We start from the raw sequence: 19,095 nt of genomic DNA on the forward strand, positions 1-19,095 counted from the left end.
AGCTGAGATTGTGAAAGAGAGTTGAATTTGGCTTAGTATCCATAGGGATCACTTTTCTGGCCAACAGTTTGCAAAGCGTTATTTATTGGCTACCCATTTTTCTTTTGCTGGAAGATGCTGAGGTTTTAGCAAAGTTTCTGCAGAGTACGCAACAGTATTCAGCATTTGCTCAGCTAATGAGTTAAATCATTGCAGCTCTCCGATGACTTGAAGATTATGGGTGTAGGAAAAGGGAATGCTCGGAGAGGGGAACTTTCAGCAGTCACCACCAAACTGCGGTTAAAACAGACACCAATGACTCTATTCAGCTCCCAAACCTCAGACAGTTTCCATTTTCTCAATAACAAAGCATTTTTGTGGAATGAGGTAACAGCCTCCATCTGCCAGGTCTAACTCTCCACTAAGATTTCTCAAGAGCGTGGCTGAAGGAGGGCTGGAGGGCTGGCCAGCTGAGCCCCAGACGGCTGCAAAAGGCAGGAGTCCCTCGGCCTGGGAAACAAAGGGACAAAGCTGCAACGGGACAGATGTGGAGAGGAGCCGCTTTGGGACCATCACACAAATTCTCCTGGGAGTTTGTATCAAAAGTAGCCTCAAGTGAGCTCCAACCGGCGCACGGCTGGAGAGCGCAAAAGGCCGAGGAAAGAGCGAGACTCTTCACTAACGATGGGCTGGGACAGGCAGGAGGGAGCGGAGGACAAATGGGTGCCGCAGGCTCAGTGCCCAGCAATCCACCATAGAAGTGTCACGAGTACAGAGCGGTGTGATCTAGAAGTGAACACAAGTCTGTGAGCGCACGCTGCGAGACGCACAGTGCAAACGGGGACACAGACACCCTGCTCCCCAGAGGACAGCACAGCTCACGGGACCAGCCGCTCAAGCTGGGATATACCCTTCTGCACCTGAAATGATCCGAGCCAGAGCGGTTACAGCCTCAGAACAGAGGTTGGGAGGGTTTTTGCTTTTGTTCTTGCCTTGTTTTTGTACTTGGCAGCCTGTACCTTGGCCTCTCAATTCCAGGGATGCTGAGCACCTATCCATTCTTTTGATTTCAGGCAAAGTCAGCTCAGTTCCTCTGAAAAGCAGGCTGTTCATTTAGATTCCGATGACGATTCTGCCTCCCGTTGGGACCCCCACACCCGACCCTCGCCTCCCTCGGTAAGCAGCCGCTTGTTAGTCAGATCCCGTGCAATTCTGAGACTCCCAGCTCCAGGCTCAACACAACTCAATTGCCTGCCCTACCAACGGATGAGCAAAAGAGAACACCACAACCCCAGGCTCACTCATGCAAATAAAGGTAAAAAACCCTGGAACAGCATGGAGACATGAGGCCAGCTGGCAAGAGCTTGGAGGAAAAGGTGGCTACACAGCACGTAACATCAGGAAAGGATCTTCATGGTGTATGCGAGCCTTCTGATCTATTTTTTGTCCCTGCGTACATGAATCTTTAAAAAGCAATGCAGAAAATTCTCCGGGACACTGCAGCAGCTGGTGCAAATGGACGACCTGTGACTCGGGCAGGTCAGAACGTAAGAGTATCCAGCGTAGCTACTACTTTGGTAAATGGTGCTGCCAAGAGCAGTTATTCACACCATTTGGAGCCCTCATTCCACCTGTGTGGCAGAAGACATTTGAATATAAATTTTAAGAATCACAATTCAGAAGGATTAGAAAACGTTTCTAGAAAATCCATTCTGATTGCATTATTTTAGTCTGGTGCATCAGGTTTTATATTTACAAGGACAACAACAAAGATCCCCAAGCAGAAACTGCCCCAAAGCCATTTTGCGCAAATTTAATTGAAATTTGCACCCTCCAGATCTATGATACTACTGCAATACAAAGGCAGAATCAATGAGGATAGAAACGTATGCGTAGATAGTCCCATTTAACACTCACCAGAGCATCAGCTTTACACACTTCTGCTATTCTGCCACAAAACTTGGTAGCTAAAGACTCAACAAAAGCAAATACATTTAACCCTGGTGCTATTTAGTCCTAGGGAGATGCTGAAATCTGTGCACTCATATGTAGTCATATGCACTAACAAGCAACAAACTCATAAAAATGCATGAAGCAACTGGAACTCAACTCGCCTGCAACCCAAATTGAGCAATCTGCTAATTAGGAGAGAAATTTCACTTCCAAAGATGCCAGCTCTCTAACCGTCAATCTTCATTTCTGCAGATCAGACACAGCCTCCCAGACACGCACTGATGCAAACCAAGGAGGAGCTTTTTAATATCAGAAGATATGGGGTATACTCCCACCCCTGCTGCTAATTTCCCGAATGGCCTCATACAGCTTCCTTCCCACCTCGACCTCTAGTTCTCCCATCTAAAGCAACGGCAATTTTTCTGTTGGTTTTCTGAAGGCCTTTGCGCTCCTGTAGCGCTTTCTCCTGAAGTTTTCAAATCGTTCATATTGGCCTCCCCTCTCTCTCGTTTAATACCACGGACCCAGCCGGATACCTGGAGAACGCAGCCGGCGAGTGGCATACCTCCTTTCCCAGCCAGGACAAAACATTTCCCAAGCCGGTTTTCTTCCTCAGAAGAATGCTGCTGTCAAATCTCAAAAATCCACGCTGCTAATGCCAGCCCCAGCGCAAGGTCAGCCAAAGAGGCCTTCCATCAGAGATGAGCTCTGCTAGAGAAGGCTCCCTGGAGATCATAAGAATAGTACAGTCAAGCCCAGATGGCAACAACGTGCAGAGCACGTTTCCAGCAAACACAGCGACTGGGCAGAGGACTACGCAAGCTGAAGTCCACCCTGATTTCTGCCATCTGCTAGCTAAACGCTGAAGTCTAGGCCGAGGCCTTTGGGAAGGGTCAGGATAGTCTTACAGGCTCTCAAGATACTGCTTTTGTTCTCACTATTTGCTTCTCAATTCCTTCGTTAAAAGATACTAATCTCTCTGTAAGGCAGTTATTTGGAGCCAAGAGTTTAGATATTATTGCAAAACATATGCTTAAAAGAGACTGGAAATGATGTTGGCAGTGTTACAGAGGGGAGCGAAGCACAGCTTTGGGTCAAAACAAAAAAAATAAATCGAAGCTAGTAAGCAATTCCCATGCGATAGTTTAGGAGAGCCAGCAAAAGCTTCTTCTAGAAAGAAAACAATGCTGTGAGAACGAAGCTAACGAGAGCTGGCTCTTGGAAAAATAAAACGGCCAGTAATGAGCCAGAGCATTGCCAACAGCACATATCCAAGAGAATCTTTCTGGGAAACCGACCCAAGTCATTACGCGGGAAAGCCCTGAGGGACTAGGGACCTTGAGGCTAAAAGCTGGCAAATTGCTTCATCAGTTAAGATTGGTCCCAATGTTTTCTACTGCGTAAGAATAATTTGTTTTAGCCTACAGGTCTCTACAGAGCAACGGGTAAATTCAGGCTGCTTCCTCTGGGAAGGGAAACGGAGTGCTCGGCAAAGCCCTGCCCAACGGGACGTTTTTAGGTTTCCCACCATCGCTGACATCCCTTCGGCCCAGCACCCGGCCCAGCGCACCCGGGCTGTCGGCTTTGCTCTCCCCCGTGCCCCCCCGCACGCCTCGGCGCTGCGGCCGCGCACCCGGCATGGCCGGCCCATCACCCGGTGGGAGAATCACCCGGGCTGCTCCGGCCGGCGCTCCACCAGCCAGCCGCTGCCACAAGAATGGGATGCCTGTGCCTCCACAAAAGCATCTTCTGGAGGCTCATTTGCCCCAAATGGATGCAGTTAGAGCAATTATTCTGATGTATCTTGTTTTCCAGAGGGATAAGGAGGAGACCTTGCTCTATCTCTCTGTTTCAGAGATTAGTCAACGCACCAGGAAATAGGTCCACTGATGCAGAGCGATAAAGGCAAAGCTTTTGTTTGCAGCCTCCTCTTTCATTTCCAGTCCAGCTACTCATAGTTACAGGAGTGTAGAGAGAGCACAGAAGGCAACGAATGTGATCTCTAACTATGCTTCTGTGCTGGCAGAGAAAAATCCTGCATTGGCAGGGGACGTCAAGGTGCTGTCTAATGACTTTGCTCCTCTTCCAACTCCTTTTCTGATTCATGTTGCCAACTTCCTTGCAATTGACCTAAATAACATGTTCAGGCAGCACTGGAAGTATTTCCGCCTCATACTTCAATACCAGCAAGATCTCCGCATCTGGAAAGGGTATTTCTCAGGAAAGTCACACCACAGGTGGGTTAGGAGCGTCTTTCCCGAGAACGGAAGAGAAGCACCCTGTCTTGTCTCATTTCGTCCGTAAGACTTCCTGGCTGACGGAGAACAAAGGTTGCCCAGGAGCAGAGAAAACACATGCTACGTCTGTGCCCAAGCCCAGCTAATCCGAACAATGTGGGCAGAGTATTCAGTTACCTCATTTCCAGGTGTGCTGTCAGCATGAGCCACGACTGGCTCGGGATGAAAGAGGCAAAACTGTTCCTAAATCTGGACTTGTCTGCATCGTTTATGGTAATTATTGCCTGGCAGCCTTTAGTCCTTTAATGTCACCTCACACTCTCAGCCCTCAGTTTCTCTATAACCTTTTGATCACCGCTTGCCATTCCAGTACAGAGGCTGGAGGACAGAGTGCAAGACCGCACTGTCCCACCGGAGCCAAAGGCATGCCAACCCCGGCCTCGGGAAGAGGAAAGCGAAGAAAGCCACTGCAAAAGGACTTCAGCAGGTCAGCCATCTTCAGACACAGTGATTACGTATCCAGCAACATACAAGCACTTAAAACAGCTGTATATCCAAACAATTATAGTACCTCTCCAGCTATTCACTTCCGCCCCTTTTGTAACACGGTATTCAACAGCACTGCATCACAGGAATACAGGGACAATCCAACCCCTATCACTCCACAGGGGCTTCACACACAGAAAGATTTTCGATCCTCTCCCAATCTAATTCTTTCCTTTACCATAAGTTTAGGCACTCCCAATAGCCGCGTAGATATCTCGCCTCCTTACAACCTCCCACAGACTACTGATTTCAATGTTATCTTACAGCAAGGGCCTTCACAGGCTACGCACCGAGTAAATGAAAAAGTAAAAAGTCAATTGAAAATGCATTTATTGCCAACAAGGAAATGGGCTGTGGGGAAATACAGGAAAGCGTTCCAAAGCTGCATGGGCTGCCACAGCACTTCCAGCTCTCAAGCGAGGAAGTTCTAGCCTGGGGTTTGCACACTGTAACTTGCAAGGCAAGCACTAGATCCTCAGCAGCCTGAGAGATCCCTTTCTTATTCAAAGCATACGCATAAATACAGTTCTCCTATCGCAACAGAAAGGAAGTTATACTTGATCTGTACCACCTCTTTTTCAGGCAATTGAGCTCCAAAACTAAAGCAGAAAAGATGCAAGCAAAACTCAGACATCTTTGTGCTACAGCATGCCTGTTTAGTCCACAACAGCTAGTCCGTATCTGTTATCTCTAAATTTTTTATTAGCTCATGTTTACTTTGGCTGCACATCCAAGCAGTCATTTAAACAGGGTGAGAGAGGAAAATCTTGGACTCTCAACAATGGCCAAGCGGTTTAATCTGCCACTGGGGACAATGACTTGACTCCTATTGGCGTTTAGTACTGGCAGGGTCAAGTGTAACATGTGCTGAAGGAAGCACTAGGGAAGCAGATCCGCAGCCGTTCCAACAACACTGAGCATTTCCCTGAGCTATTCAGAGGTCCCTTTCCCCCTCGTGTGTACAGAAAACAGCTCCAGCTGTCCAGTCACCTGCACTGGCTTCTCCACTCACTGGATTTATGACATTGGAGGCTGCTAACAGCTCCAGGTTAGATACAGCACATTCCTCTGGCTTATAGCTCAGACATTCAAAACTAAGTTAGGAAGCAGTTAAGATTATGTCCTTGGCATCAGCCACCAGGTTGGTGCTGGAGGAGGATTTATATTCCCGAACAGAACTGGCACTGGCCAGGTTGGGCATAAACATCAACAAGCTTTTCGTCCAGCGATGACACCAATCAGAAGGGTCTAGAGTTATATTTATCCACGGTGCTGATTTAGGAAATTTTTTTGTATTTGAGAAGTTCAAAATACTTTACATAAGAGAACTCTGCAACTTGCAAGCCTGGGACAATCTACAGTAGTATATTCAGAGCCAAATAAAAAATGATATGAGTTAATGGTAACAGTCAGATGACCACAGGCCAAATAAAGCCAAAGTGAGACTGAACTAAGAACAAGAATACAAATTTCAGGATTTTAATTCCATTGCTATTTGGATTCTGTGTTAACACATTTCTAAATAACTCTTGATTAACTATTAACTTAACCCTAACGGAGATGTCTTTCTGATTCCCCCGAGAGTAATATTATCCTCTCAGTGGCTCCTGTTGAGTAAGGGCACAATCATTTGTTAAAGCTGTTCTCCATTTAGCAAATATCAACAGACACAAAGTGAGTCACTCAGCAGAGGCAATTCTGCTAGGATGAAATACAGGAAGGTGGAAGCCATGTGGCATTCTTCAGTTTCCCCTTTCCTTTCACAATCAGACCCTTGATACTGTCTTCAACAGGAAAACTGACACTCCCCCTCCCTGTAAACTGCTGACAATTGTGTTTTACACCTGGCAAAACCAGTGCAAAACGGAAGGAAGAGAAGAAACAAAGACCAAGGACTTTTCTCAGCAACTACATCTCTGCAGAATGGAGCATTTTTCTTCCAACTGTAGCCAAAGACACACCACTTCTTAACGGACAAAGTCTAGTGACTACATATCAGCCTTCACGGGAAACGCCACCTCCTCTCTGGCGAACGACTGCAGGACGGAGAACGCTGCAGCAGCTTCATGGCAGCTGCTCCACAGAGAGCAGCCAGCGCTGTCGCGTCTGGCTGCGAGACCCAAGTCCCATTGAAACCAACAAAGCCTGTGCAGCTGAACCCCTTGCTTGCAAACTCTCAGCCCTCATACTTGAATGTCCTATCCTTTAGGAGTGATCCTAAACTCTTGGTAGTAATCTGAAGATTAAATAATACTGGTAAAGTTTCTCTGCCCCCTAGCAACTGGTCTTTCCCTTTTCCTAGATGCAGCTGGTGTCTATTGTTATAGCTGTCCTTTTTTCTTTCTTTTTTTAACAGAGTAAACCATTTACATTTGTTTTCATGACATCACCAGGCAAAACATTGTCAAGTTGTCTCTGAATTTTTCCAGTTTGGCCATCAAAATTATCAACTATTTCAGCAGAAATAGTCAAAGTCCCCTAAGGAATAAGGAGTAGCAGCTTGCGCTCTGGAGTCAAATGCTGAGCAAAACTGCAAGTGTCATTCGCATCACCTTCTTGCCAGACCAAGCTGGGTGCTCCATGGTGGGCACAGGCAACCCAAGAACAGTGGATGTCGACCAGGGATACTGAATAATGAACAGAACACCAGAGGAGAAATGGCTTCCTTACTTGAGCAATTACAAGAAATTATGAAGCTGTTTGTCTAGTTAAGAAGTTTGGCTTTTATTCAGACCAGCCAGCCAGTCGGTCCCCAGTTTTCCATAAACACCTTCTTTGTCTATGGAAACGTTCTCACACGAAAGGTGAGGCAGAAGCAAAAAGGTTTACACTCGCGTCTCTCTCCCAAGGCCACTGATGCAATTAGGGCTCTTCAAGCATGACCTCATGCAAGCTAAGGGCAGTGAAAATCCCACCGACATGAACGAGGACCCCAGCAGGCCACCATGGAAGTCTTGTGTATCAGTGCTGTGATTACCGTAAAAGTCCTTTTCCAGGGAGAGGGGGCGGGAATCTCTAGAGCACTAAGAGTAATCAATTTATTCCATTTTCCTGCTGGCATTTCAAAAAACAGCAGGCCACGTACAGCATCAGCTCAGCTGCAATTAGGAACACAGCAGAAAGCATCTTATCTTGTAGAGCAAGCAATAGAACAAGCGAGTCCTGGCTGTGAACAGAACCAAGTGCTTCCAAAGTTGGTGCACTGGGTATTGCAGTAACCCGCCCGCAGAGAAGTTTTTCCTGGCTCCATCAGTTAAGGGTTCACCTCCATCTTAAAGCTGCTAGGTCCAAAACCCAAAAGAACATCGCTGAGCTTGTACCCCTCAGAAATGTATTGCCCAGTGAACACTGCCCATAGGCACACAAGGCTGGTACTGTACAGAAAAAAAAAAAGCATGTGTGATGAGGGCAACCACAATGACACGGGCCAGGAAAGAGACTCCTGCCTTTCTCCCCCATGATGATCTCGGAGAGCGGAGCCAGCCGGCTGTGTCCTTGGACAGCATGGCTGCTTCAGAGTCCGCTCTAAAACGAACTGCAGTGTAAACAGGAAGCAGAGCTGACAGCAGACGTGCTGCAGATGGCTGCAAATCCTGCAGAGGGAACGGCAGTGATCTACCGACCTCCCAAAGACCAAGGAACCAGCCTGATCTTCGGCACGCTAGTCACCGCTCAGCTCTTCGGATGCTATTCTGCAGGCAGGGACGATGCACAGATTTTCCACAGAGAGGCACCTCAAAAACATCCAACGTGGAGAGACAGTGGTGCTCCAGAAGCTGAGACCACGGAACTGTTCACAGGGCTCCCTGCTAGGGAATTCTGGATATTTCCAAACGCCACCCTGCCTTCGGTGTGTCCCCACCCCTCCCTATGTACAGGTTTAAGGAGTTCTTATTCCAAAACATACTTTTTGCTGTAGAGCATCCACTATAATTAGTGCCCACAACTAACTATATTGCCTATATTTTTGTCTCCTATGCTATGCCACCAGCCTTAAAACTAGACAAAATTACAGACCTAGCAGGGTAAGAATTAAACTAATGCTCACAACTCTGTGCCTCTAAGGAAGTAGCCAGCAAGAGGAGGAGGCAACCATACAGTCTCCATCCTAGAAAAAGGAAAGAAAATGGCACAAAAATAAGACAGGAGAAATGTCAGACTTCCCCTTTCCTGCTGATGGCCTGCCTATCAGGAAGTTAAACCACGTTTTGACAAAGCAGATCAGGGAAATGAGGCAGCTTCAACACCTTTGTGAACACCAGAAAAATATTACTCATGCCAAAGGCAGATACTCAAATAGGAGAGACTCCTAAGGAAATACCCAAGAAAACGCTTCTCAAAAATTAACAGTAAAGGCGTATTTGACAATCACACATTCATAGCAGCTAGAAGAGCCACAAATTCCTAACGCTTGGTAGGGGAGTCAGAAAAGTAAAAGACATCTCCCCGCGCTCTTCCCCAGCTCTTCACTAGTGCTGCCACCAGGACGCTGCCTTCATCGGACCTTCGGCCTGGCCGCGGGTGGCCTTCCCGGCACGCCTACGCTAGGTTCTCCCCTTTGGAAAGATTTCTTTACGACTATCATAGCTGGGAAGAAGTGAATGTATTAAATTCAAACCTAAGTACAGAGACCTCAGTATCAAAGCCTGCACGGTGAAGATAAGTCACCACCATCGTATGCCATCCATTTGAGCTTTGAGTCAGTGCGGAGCAATTCCTACCAACGCGCTTCACCCAGGCCAACTACAAAGTATATCCAACATTTCCATGAATTCTCATGAAAGAGTCGAAGCGATTAGTGTAACCACAAGTACAAAATACCGACAAAACTGGAAACCAAAAAAGAAAACGTTACCTTAAGAAAACGTAACAATCTGAAACAAAATCGTGCTCAGTAAAAAAACATTTTGAGAAGATGCTGAGCTATTTTTTAATAGCAAGAATCAAACGGTGACTTTTGAGTCTTTGTTTAACACACACATAAAAAGCGCAGGGCTTTGAGCAGTCTTTCCCCGTACCTACCCTGGGATTCTCTGGAAACACAGCGACCATTTGGGATGTGTCGAAAATTTCCCTGCATTACGTTTGAGCGTTTGGTTTAAGCTTACTTCCGAGCCGATCGGTCGGGTGGTTTCAGAGCTTGCTTAATAAAACGCAGCTTAAGCGTTGCGACTTGGCGGTCTGGGGAGGAGGCTCGGCCGGCAGACTTTGTTTTCTTTCGGAAAACGGTGCAAGCTCTGCTCCCGGCACAGACCGAAGCGGAGCGCTGGGAGCCAGCTCCCTCCCGCGTAACGACAGGGCGAGCCCGGCCGGGTCCCGCGGGGATGCCCCGGCCCCGGACAGCGCCCGGGCACCCGCCGCGGCGGCGCTTTCCCTTCCAACCCCCCCCCGCTCCCCCGGGGCAATCCCCGCCGCCGCCCCGCGACCGCCCCGACCCGCCCGGGGCTGCTGCGGCCAAAGCGGGCGGCGGCGGCTCCCGCAGCGCTCCCGCCCCGGCTCCCGCCGCCGCCCCACCGCGGCGCTGCCGCTCGGCCCGGCCCGGCCTGCCCCGACCCACCTGGTCGGCGTCCCGGGGCCGCGGCCCCGCTCGCTGCTCGTCCCGGCGATGGGAGGCGCGGCTCGGCGCGGCTCCCCAGCCCCACGGCGCGGCGCGGAGCCCGGCCCCGCCTGGCCTGGGGCGGGGCGGGCCGAGGGGCGGCGGGCTGGGCCGGACCGGGGGCGGCGGGCTGGGCTGGGCCGGGCCGGCCGGTGCCCGCCCCGCAGGAGCGCTCGCTCCGAGAGCCGGGGGGGGGGGGGGGTCACGCCGCCGCCGCCGCCGGGTGCGAGCGGGACGCTCCCGCCAGCCCGGGCGTCCGTGCGCCCCAGCAGCGGCGTCGCCCGTACCCCAGCCCCGCGGGCTGCTCCCCGTGTGCCCCGTGAAGCGGGGGTGCGCGGCGGAACTCCCCTCCCGAGGCAGCCGGCCCGGCGCTCATCCCTTCGCCTCCGCGTTCGCTTCGAGCGGCCATCCCGGTGCCCGGCTACCGCAGAGCCCGCCCGCCCCGGGCCGCCCGGCCCCGCTGCTCAGCTCGGCGAGGCGCGGGGCTGTCCGCGGGACGGGGGAGCGGCGGCGGCGGGCTCCGGCCGCTGTTCCCGCCGCCGCCGGCCCTGCGGCTCCCTCTGCTGGAAGCGCCGCTCCCTCGCGGCGCGGCTGGTCCCGGCGCAGCCGTGGGCTGGCGGCAAAGCCCCGCGGCTGGAACGCGCGTGGAGCTCGGGGGCGCCTGGCCGCACCGGCCACCGGGGCTGCGGTGCAGCGCCCGGCCTGCGCGCCCCGGGAGGGCGCCGGCAAGCCCCGCCCGGGCCGCCCAGGGCGAGCGGGAGCCCGGCGGTCCCCAGCGGCGCCGGGGCCCTTTCCACAATAAAACTCAAGCCACCCGCGGGCCCGCGCCCTCCAGCCGCCCGGCGCCCCTCCCGCCTGGGCCCGACGGACGGGGCCGAGTCTCCCGAGCGGGTCCGGCCGCCGAGCAGCAGCAGCAGCAGCCGGCGGCGGCAGGCAGCGCCTGGGGCGCGGCCGAGAAGGGCCGCGGGTCCCCGCGCTCCGGCCGGACCCTCAGGGCCGGCAGAGACGCCCCCGCCCCGGGGGAGGCCGCGTCGGTCCCGCCTCCCACCGCGCAGCAGCGCCGCGGCCTGACGGGGCTGCGCTCGGACCCCGCCGGGCGGGCGGAGCAGCACCGGGACCCGCCGTCGCCACGGAGACGGCGCCACCGCCCGGCGAGCCTCGCGCGCGACCTCTGACCCCGAGGCCCCGCCCCTTCCGGCCCGTGCAGAGCGCCTGGCGTTTCACAGCGCGGCGGCGGCACCGAACCGGGCAGGGGCACCGCGGGGCGGGGCGGGACCGGGCCGGGCCGGGCCGGGCCGGGCCGGGCCGGGCCAGGCGGGGCGGGGCGGGGCACCGCGGCGGTGCGGGAGGCCCGAGGCCCGAGGTCCGAGGCCCGAGGCCCGAGTCAGGCGAGCGGAGGCCGCCGCCCGCCGCCATGTCGGCCGCCTTCAGGAAAGCCGCCAAGTCGGGGCAGCGCCCGCACCGCGAGCGGGCACAGGTCAGTGCGCTGGGCTGGGCCGCCGTCCGCCGCGGCCGGGCTGTCCCGGGCCGGGCCCCGCGGCGGATCGCCGCCCATCCATGCCGTTCCTGCCTTTCCTCCTAGCCCGCCTCCCGGAAGAAGCTGGGCTTGCTGGAGAAGAAGAAGGACTACAGGCTCCGCGCCGAGTGAGTCGGGCCGCGCGAGGGGAGGGCGGCCTCGGGGCTGGCCCCGGGCTGGACGCGGGGCGCGGCCTGGGCGCCGGCGGGAAGGCGGGCGGCCCCGGCCCGGCCCGGCGCGGGGCGGGGCGGAGCGGGGGCGGCCCCGGCGGCTGCGCGCGTTTCGCCGGGCGCCAGCGCGGTGCCCGCTGGCCGGGGTGGTTCGGGCAGCGCAGCGGCGCAGGCGGCAGAGCCGGTGGGCCCGAGGGCGCGGGAAGCGGTGTACCGGGCCCCGGCGAGCGGGCGCTTTCACGGAACCAAGCGCAACGTGCGCGGACAGCCACATATTCCCGTGGCCGAGTCGGAGCGGAAGGGGGCGTGGAGGGCGAAGGCCTCACAAAATCCTCGCTGTTGTGATTAATACAAAACTTATAAGCGTTATCTTCCATCCTTAATGGCTCATTCTGTAGGAGATCTGGGAGCCCATAGCAGCTCCGTAGGGGGTGAACGTGTTTCCATTATGCCTCTAACACTTACTGTTGGACGCTATTCATTTCCAGCTTTGCTAAGGAATACACTGTAAAGGTAAAGGCGCTTGTTGGTGTCCAGCGCTATATGTGGAGCCTTGTTTGCTGTCTCAAAGCTCTGAGCATCGCTTTTAAGGGCTCAGCATCTCATCGGGGGTGTGAACATGGAGAAACTGCTGAACAGCTTCTGTTGTTTTTTCTTTTTTCGCCAGTGACTATCACAAGAAACAGAATGCCCTCAGAGCACTTCAAAAGAAAGCTCTGGACAAGAATCCTGATGAGTTCTACTTTAAAATGATACGTGCAGAGCTCCAGGTGAGAATCTAAGTTGCCTTCAAGCAGGGTTACACTCTGTTGCTCTAAGTAACATCATTTTTTTCCTACCTTGTTTTGTTTTTAATTTATGAATTAGCAAATAAATTAGCAGACTTGTTAGCAGTAAATAAATTAGCAGATCACAGGTTTGGTGCCTGTGGACGACTTTGAAGAAAATGGGGGACAAAGGACAAAGAGGTTCTTTTGCTTCTGTTATTGGGACGCATAATACGCTATAGCTAGAATGGTACCTGTCTGTAAGTGCTATGTTCCGCCTTGTTTCAGGATGGAGTTCATGTAATAAAGCAGCCAAAGGATGAAGTGACGCCGGAACAGGTTAAATTGATGAGGACACAGGATATTAAATACGTGGAAATGAAAAGAGTGGCAGAAGCCAAGGTAAGACTTCACTTCTTCAGCATTTGCCAGTTTGCTCAGAATTGTTCTTTTTATTGTGTTTTTTTGTTGTTGTTGGCTATCATGTTTATGTTTAGTGAACTCTGATTTGTGCAATACTGGAAATGATAGATAGAAATGTCAGTGGAGCTCTGTATACAGAGCCTAAAGGTATATTGAATAATAAAAACTATACCATGTGTTCTTACAAAACACGGCAATTTCTTATGTAAATTTCAGACATTAAACATGTACTCTTGCTTCTCGTATTTATAAAGAATTGAGGATTATTGTTACTGAAGTGGGTTGTTTGAATATGGTAGGCAGACAATCAACAGAAATATGACCCGCTTCTGAAAATGTTTTATGTTCTGATGTTGATCCACACACCATCACTGCAGATAAAAAAATTAAGTCAGCTTTGAATTTTCCTTCATACTTTTGCTAGTGATTTCACAGTAATCACTTCTACTTTGTCTGCCATACAGATAACTTACTGTTTTGAAAATTGATTTGTACATATTTGGCTGGGTAATACCGGAAATGACCCGAAAAGGTTATGAAGACATGACATAAATACAGGCTAGATGTATTTTCAAAGATTAAAAAGGAAGGAAGAGTTCAGATGCTTAGATGCTTGTATGCTTGAGGAACAAACAGGCATTTACTTCAGGGAGACATTATTTACCTTGTTATGGATGTTTGGCGAAACAGATTAACTTTTCTTTCCTGCAGAAAATCGAGAGGCTGAAGTCGGAGCTCCATCTGCTGGGCGCTGAGGGGAAGAGTCCCAACAAGCACGTCTTCTTTTTCGATACCCATAAAGAAGGTGAGATTTAAATAGGTCGTATCAGAAAACTCGTTCTGTCATGCTTTGTTGTAGGCTGGTTAAAATAGTATGGTGCTTTCTTTATGCTGTTATCGTAAAGATTTTTTTCAGGAATAATAATTCAGGTGCTCTAGAAATCTCTTTTGATCGCTAGGTAAGACCTCAGTTCTGCAGGAGCTATGTTGCTGGGGCTTCCATCACTGACTGTACTTAAGCTACACGTTTGGAAGGTTTGCTGAGCATTAGTCCAAGAAGTCCATGTGAGTTTATTCCTAAATTTCTTTTTATTTATAGTTCAGGAGTTTGATATTGCAACTCATCTGGATACTGTTCCAGAGCTCGTGGATAGAGTGTACAACCGACCGACCATTGCAACACTGCAGAAAGAGACACTGAAAGGAGCTACTGATCCTGCCCACTTAAAGGTAGTTTGTACTGCCACTATTTGTATTATAGTTTTCTTAATGCTTTACATCTTTTATATAATAAGCACTAAAGAGGATTTGTTGGACTGTTGTGGAGAAGATCAAAGTTGTTCTGTTGTCTTAGAATTTTTATTGGTGACACAAGGCTGTAGTGGATGTCACTTAATCATCGAGGGCCTGGAGTCTACAGTCAAATCTTCTCCTGGACTGGCATGGAGAGCTTGTTCAGTGGAGACATGGAGACATAGAAACCCCATGGAGACATCCCAGTCCACTGTGGATTATAAATCAAGAGTTGTGACATATGGGCCAGAAAGGAATGGTATAGATCTGATTAGGTAGTTTCCTTGGCAAAATTAATATATTTCTCCTCCATTACACGACATACACCCATGGGACTATCTTTTCATTAGATTGCTTCAGTTTTAAATGTGATTTTTGTAGCATCCACTGTTAAGTCTCCCCTCATACCTCCCCAAAAACCCTTGCACCCCTGAATAGGGATGTGAAGCAGCTTATTCCAACATAGATGCATCTGTTGTTGGGTTTCTGATCTCATGGTATTTTTCAGTTAGGTTTTGAGCCTGAAGTGGCTTGAGATTCAGGATTTGTCTTCCCCCTTATCTTCTTAAAGACACTTAAGCTATCATCTCATGTATTGGCTTTCCTAATTTGAAGTGTTTCATGATCCTTCAGGATGAATTGCTTACGCAATCAAGTTTGATTCTGATGTTTTAATATCACAGCACTTCAGTCCTAAAAGTAGCGACACTCAGCTTTAACACTGTAAATTCCGCTTAATTAGTTTAGATATATTGGGCAGTCCTATAAGCTTGAGGTGGTATGTGTAAGGTAAAAAATAAAGTTGTCTAAAATTGTCGATTGGTAAATTTGTAACCTGTTGTTTTCTGAATCAGAAGTCAGATAACAAACACCCTGTGGTCCCTTTCTTCTTGCCAGCTGTCTCAGTTTGGCTTGCCAGTAAAGCAGTTGGACAAGTTGTAGACTGACAAGTTTTCTCCTCTAAATGTCTGAGTCATATTTTAAGCATGTTGGGATCTGTTCTCCTTAATTTAATTACTTAAATCACATCTGCAGTAATACCATTTTTGTGCTGGGAAAGCCATCCGCTCTTAGTAGGTAAACGTGACCAAACAAGTTGCATTTTGGGAGGCCTCTGCACAATTTCTAAGCACTTCAGGAATTGGTCTCTGGTCTCCCCCCCCCCCCCCCCCAAAAAAAAAAAAAACCAACCCTGGATTTTCGTTAGGGAGTTAAATGTTATCTTGCACTCAACATTGAAATTCAGAGGATTTAGAAAAATGAAATTCCAGCCACTTACTGGACAAGGTTACGCAGCATCTAAACTAGGTTAGATGATGTTTGTTTTTTTATGTTTGAATTTAGGAGATTAAAACAAGCACAAAGAATTAGTCCTAACTAGAAAACCTCTAGTATGAGAATCAAGAAGTTGATTTGGTTGGTTGAGTCGGTTCTCTGGAATCTAGCTACAGAATTGAAGCAGCGTTCTTTAAGACGATTATGATTTAAACATGTAAAAAATGTTTGTAAGGTCCAAGTGCCTCAGAATAGGTCAGTTATAGACCATAGCGTCTTGTTCCTCTCTCTGTCTTAAAAATGCCCTTTTTTTTTTTCTCCAGAAATTATCCCAGCAAAGGAAGAATCAGTATGACCTCCTGAAGCAGCGCATTGAAAGAGAAAAGGCCATGTTTGTTGTTGCACAGAAAATCCAGACACGTAAAGATCTCTTGGTGAGGGATTTAGTTCTTGTTCTTTGAATCTGTTTCGTTAAGGTCACTAGGTCTAGTTTTGTATGTATGTGTTTCTTCACTCTGATTTTATACTGACACTTCCAGATAACTCCCAAAAATAAGTAATCCTCTATTAATATGGAAAAAGCGAGGACACGAAGCATTCCAGTTGTGCCACGGCTAGTAAATTGTATCTGCTAGTCCAAGTCTTATCAGGTCAGCAAGGACAAAGACTCAACTTTGAAATGGTGCTCACAAGTCTTTTCTAAAGTACTGTTGCCATCTCTCAAGTACTAAATTAATACTTTCAAGTAGCAGAGGCAAGGAACCATTTCTGTAGGTTACAAGAAGATCTTCAAAATCCCAACGACCAAAAAATTACTTGTCTCAATGGGACTCACCATTCACTGGTGCTCGTGAACAACACAGATTGGGCCTGAGAACCTGAAGGCCGAAAGAGCAGACGGAAATATAATTCCCACCTAAAAGTGACCGTTTTTCACCAATGCCTTGTTAGTCCCAGACAGGGACTTTCTTATTTATATGAGTGGGTTGTTATTGTTTGGGTTTTTTTTTTCCTTCTTCTTACATGCCAGCAAATATTTTTTTTCCTGTTCTCTTTTCCAGGACAAAACTCATAAAGTAAAGGTGAAGAAAGAGACAACAAGTGGTCCAGCTATTTACAAATTCAAATTTCAGCGGAAACGTTAGCCATTCCATTAAATAATTGTTACCGTCTTTGCTTCAAAAGAAAGAGGGTTCTCCTTAGGAAGAACTGATGCACCGTATCAATTTGTTTTTTCACTGCAGCCTAGCACTTTGTTAAAACAAATTACTGTGGGCCTGCGGTAGCCATAAATATATTGTATCTAATTAATTGATTAATAAATCAGAGAGTTTGTTCTCTTAGTATTTACAGTGGGAAGCCACAAGAGGTGCCTGAATGTCTTAGTAATACACATCATAAACAATCCTTGAATAGTCAAGGTCAAAATTAAGAGGCTGGGAGATGGGTTGCACACAGACAGAAAAGGTGCTCTGCGGTTGTTACGTTGAGCTCTGTGGCCGGTGACCACGACATGTCCAAAACCGTAAGAGATTTCAGGTCAGCTTTTTTAGCTGTCTTTTCAAGCAGGTTAAAGTTGAGTTATCATCTTTCTAATCACTTGCCCTCCCACCCCCAAATCCCTCTAACTTTCCCATTCTGCTTTATCTGCACAAAGTATTTCACTTACTTTAAAACATAGGAGGTGAAAGGCATTGCTAAGGGCGCATTGCTGAATTCAGGCACTGTATCAGCCAAAGACTATTCTGGAATGGTGCTAGAAGCAGGGAATTGTTTCTTCCACGGGATAGAAAGGAAGAAAAACTCGACCTTTATGAGTAATTGCCATAGCTGAGGAGCTGCTTGTGCTTATTCTGTCTTCTACCGTACCATGGGGTAGTGCCCGCGCCACACGGAATTTCCAGTGTTGCCTACCAAGTTCGAACAGAGGCGATGATACCGAAATTTGTGTGTAGGGAGAGTCAATACAGAAGCCAACCGTGGGACAGAAGTTTGTCCTCTTTGTTTATATCCTGCTTGTTGCAGTGTTGGTGGTTGGAAGGGGGTTTCAACTGAGAACAATGAAGACACATCCTAGATGTCCCGGAGCAGTTCAGGCAAGTTAAGAGAGCCTGGGCGTAAACATTCCTTTTCTTATCTATCTGTCTCTCTTGTGCTGTCTGCCAATAATAAGCACATGCCTATGCAAGATGGTAAAAAAACCAGATGCTCTTCTCAAGCTCTTCCCACTTGGGGAGTTTTCCTGACTTCTCTTAGATGAAACGCAGCTTTTCTACGTGCTCAAACGCAGCTTCAGACGTTGCTTCTGCCATGGCAAAGATTCCCAAGTTGGCAACGACTGTGGGGTGGATTTCTGTCTGGGAAGGACGAAGGGAGGCACTATGCTTTGCTCTTAAAAGCAGTTAAGATGCTCTCGCGCAGGAGGTGAAGTTTTGCGGTGGCGCCGTTAGCGGCACGCTAGGACCCCCCGCGCCAGGCGACCGGGAGGGAAAAGTAAACACGCTGCGTGGGAGAAAGCGTCTCCTTTCCCTTCCTCACAGGAAAACGCGCGACTGGAAGGTGCGGCGCCTTTTCCCGTGAAAGTCGCTTCCCCGCCGCTGGCAGAGACGGCAAGAGGCGGCGGCGGCGGGACCCCGGTCCTCCGGGAGGCCGCTGGCCGCGCCCGGCCGCCAGGGGGCAGCAGCGCCCCGCGGCCGGAGCGGGGCCGGGGCCCGGGAGCGGGGCCGGGGCCCGGGGCGCCCGCGGCTCCCGTGAGCCCGGCCCCCGGCGTCCCGGCCTGCCAGGGAGAGCGTTGGGCCGGTGCTGCCCAGGGCGCTTCTCCGGCGGGCTCGGCCGTGGGCGGCGCGTCCGGGAGAGCGAGCTCCGCGCTCGAAGCCGCGCTGCGAGTCCTGCCCTGGGCCGGCGGCTGCCTGGAACTCCGCGTTCCCGCAGCTCGGCTAAGAAGAGAGTATCGCGTTCCGCTCTTGCCCGGGCTCCGGCCTTCGAGGCCACGCAGCCCGCGCCAGGAGAGCGGGCTGCGTTTCCTTCATGATTGTTTTGAATAGAACCTGAAGATTTTGTAAGCATAGTTCATTGACTGTGGAAGCTTAAGTTGGCAATATTCAGCAAACTACAAAAAGCGAGAGGAATGAAAAGCCAGCTAGATTTTAAGGCAACTGTCAAGTTCACCTCTGGTTTGGGGGACCTTTTAATCGTTTTGAAAACGCATGTCGAGGTCCCCACTACACTGGCTGGGTGTCTTTGAAGTGAAATCTTTTAGATTGAGATTTAAAGGGATAAATATTTGATCCTTATCCCTGGTTAATTTTACCTGCATCAAGAGAGTTACTGGAAAGGATGG

At 50.0% G+C, this 19,095-nt stretch overlaps 2 protein-coding genes across 3 annotated transcripts in view; one reads left to right on the forward strand and one right to left on the reverse strand.

Annotated features, from left to right (window-relative positions):
• FHL3 (four and a half LIM domains 3) overlaps positions 1 to 10,057 on the reverse strand; it is a 30,816-nt gene extending 20,759 nt beyond the window's left edge. The window contains exon 1 of the mRNA XM_072885242.1: positions 9,738 to 10,057. Within this exon, the coding sequence (XP_072741343.1) occupies positions 9,738 to 9,795 (58 nt within the window). The 5' untranslated portion in view covers positions 9,796 to 10,057. The remainder of the gene's footprint in view (positions 1 to 9,737) is intronic.
• Positions 1 to 17,121, forward strand: part of UTP11 (UTP11 small subunit processome component) — a 33,096-nt gene extending 15,975 nt beyond the window's left edge. The window contains exons 1-8 of one of the 2 annotated variants that reach the window (XM_072885241.1): positions 11,191 to 11,788; positions 11,894 to 11,955; positions 12,665 to 12,767; positions 13,053 to 13,166; positions 13,899 to 13,992; positions 14,287 to 14,417; positions 16,079 to 16,189; positions 16,817 to 17,121. In XM_072885241.1, coding sequence (XP_072741342.1) covers positions 11,726 to 11,788; positions 11,894 to 11,955; positions 12,665 to 12,767; positions 13,053 to 13,166; positions 13,899 to 13,992; positions 14,287 to 14,417; positions 16,079 to 16,189; positions 16,817 to 16,900 — 762 coding nt within the window. In that variant the 5' untranslated portion in view covers positions 11,191 to 11,725 and the 3' untranslated portion in view covers positions 16,901 to 17,121. Of the gene's footprint in view, positions 1 to 10,272; positions 11,789 to 11,893; positions 11,956 to 12,664; positions 12,768 to 13,052; positions 13,167 to 13,898; positions 13,993 to 14,286; positions 14,418 to 16,078; positions 16,190 to 16,816 lie in introns of those variants that run through there. The other variant, XR_012045987.1, reaches the window with a different exon arrangement.
• Positions 17,122 to 19,095: the final 1,974 nt, after the last annotated feature.

This window comes from Ciconia boyciana, chromosome 21 (assembly GCF_034638445.1).
Source record: "Ciconia boyciana chromosome 21, ASM3463844v1, whole genome shotgun sequence".
NCBI lineage: Eukaryota > Metazoa > Chordata > Aves > Ciconiiformes > Ciconiidae > Ciconia > Ciconia boyciana.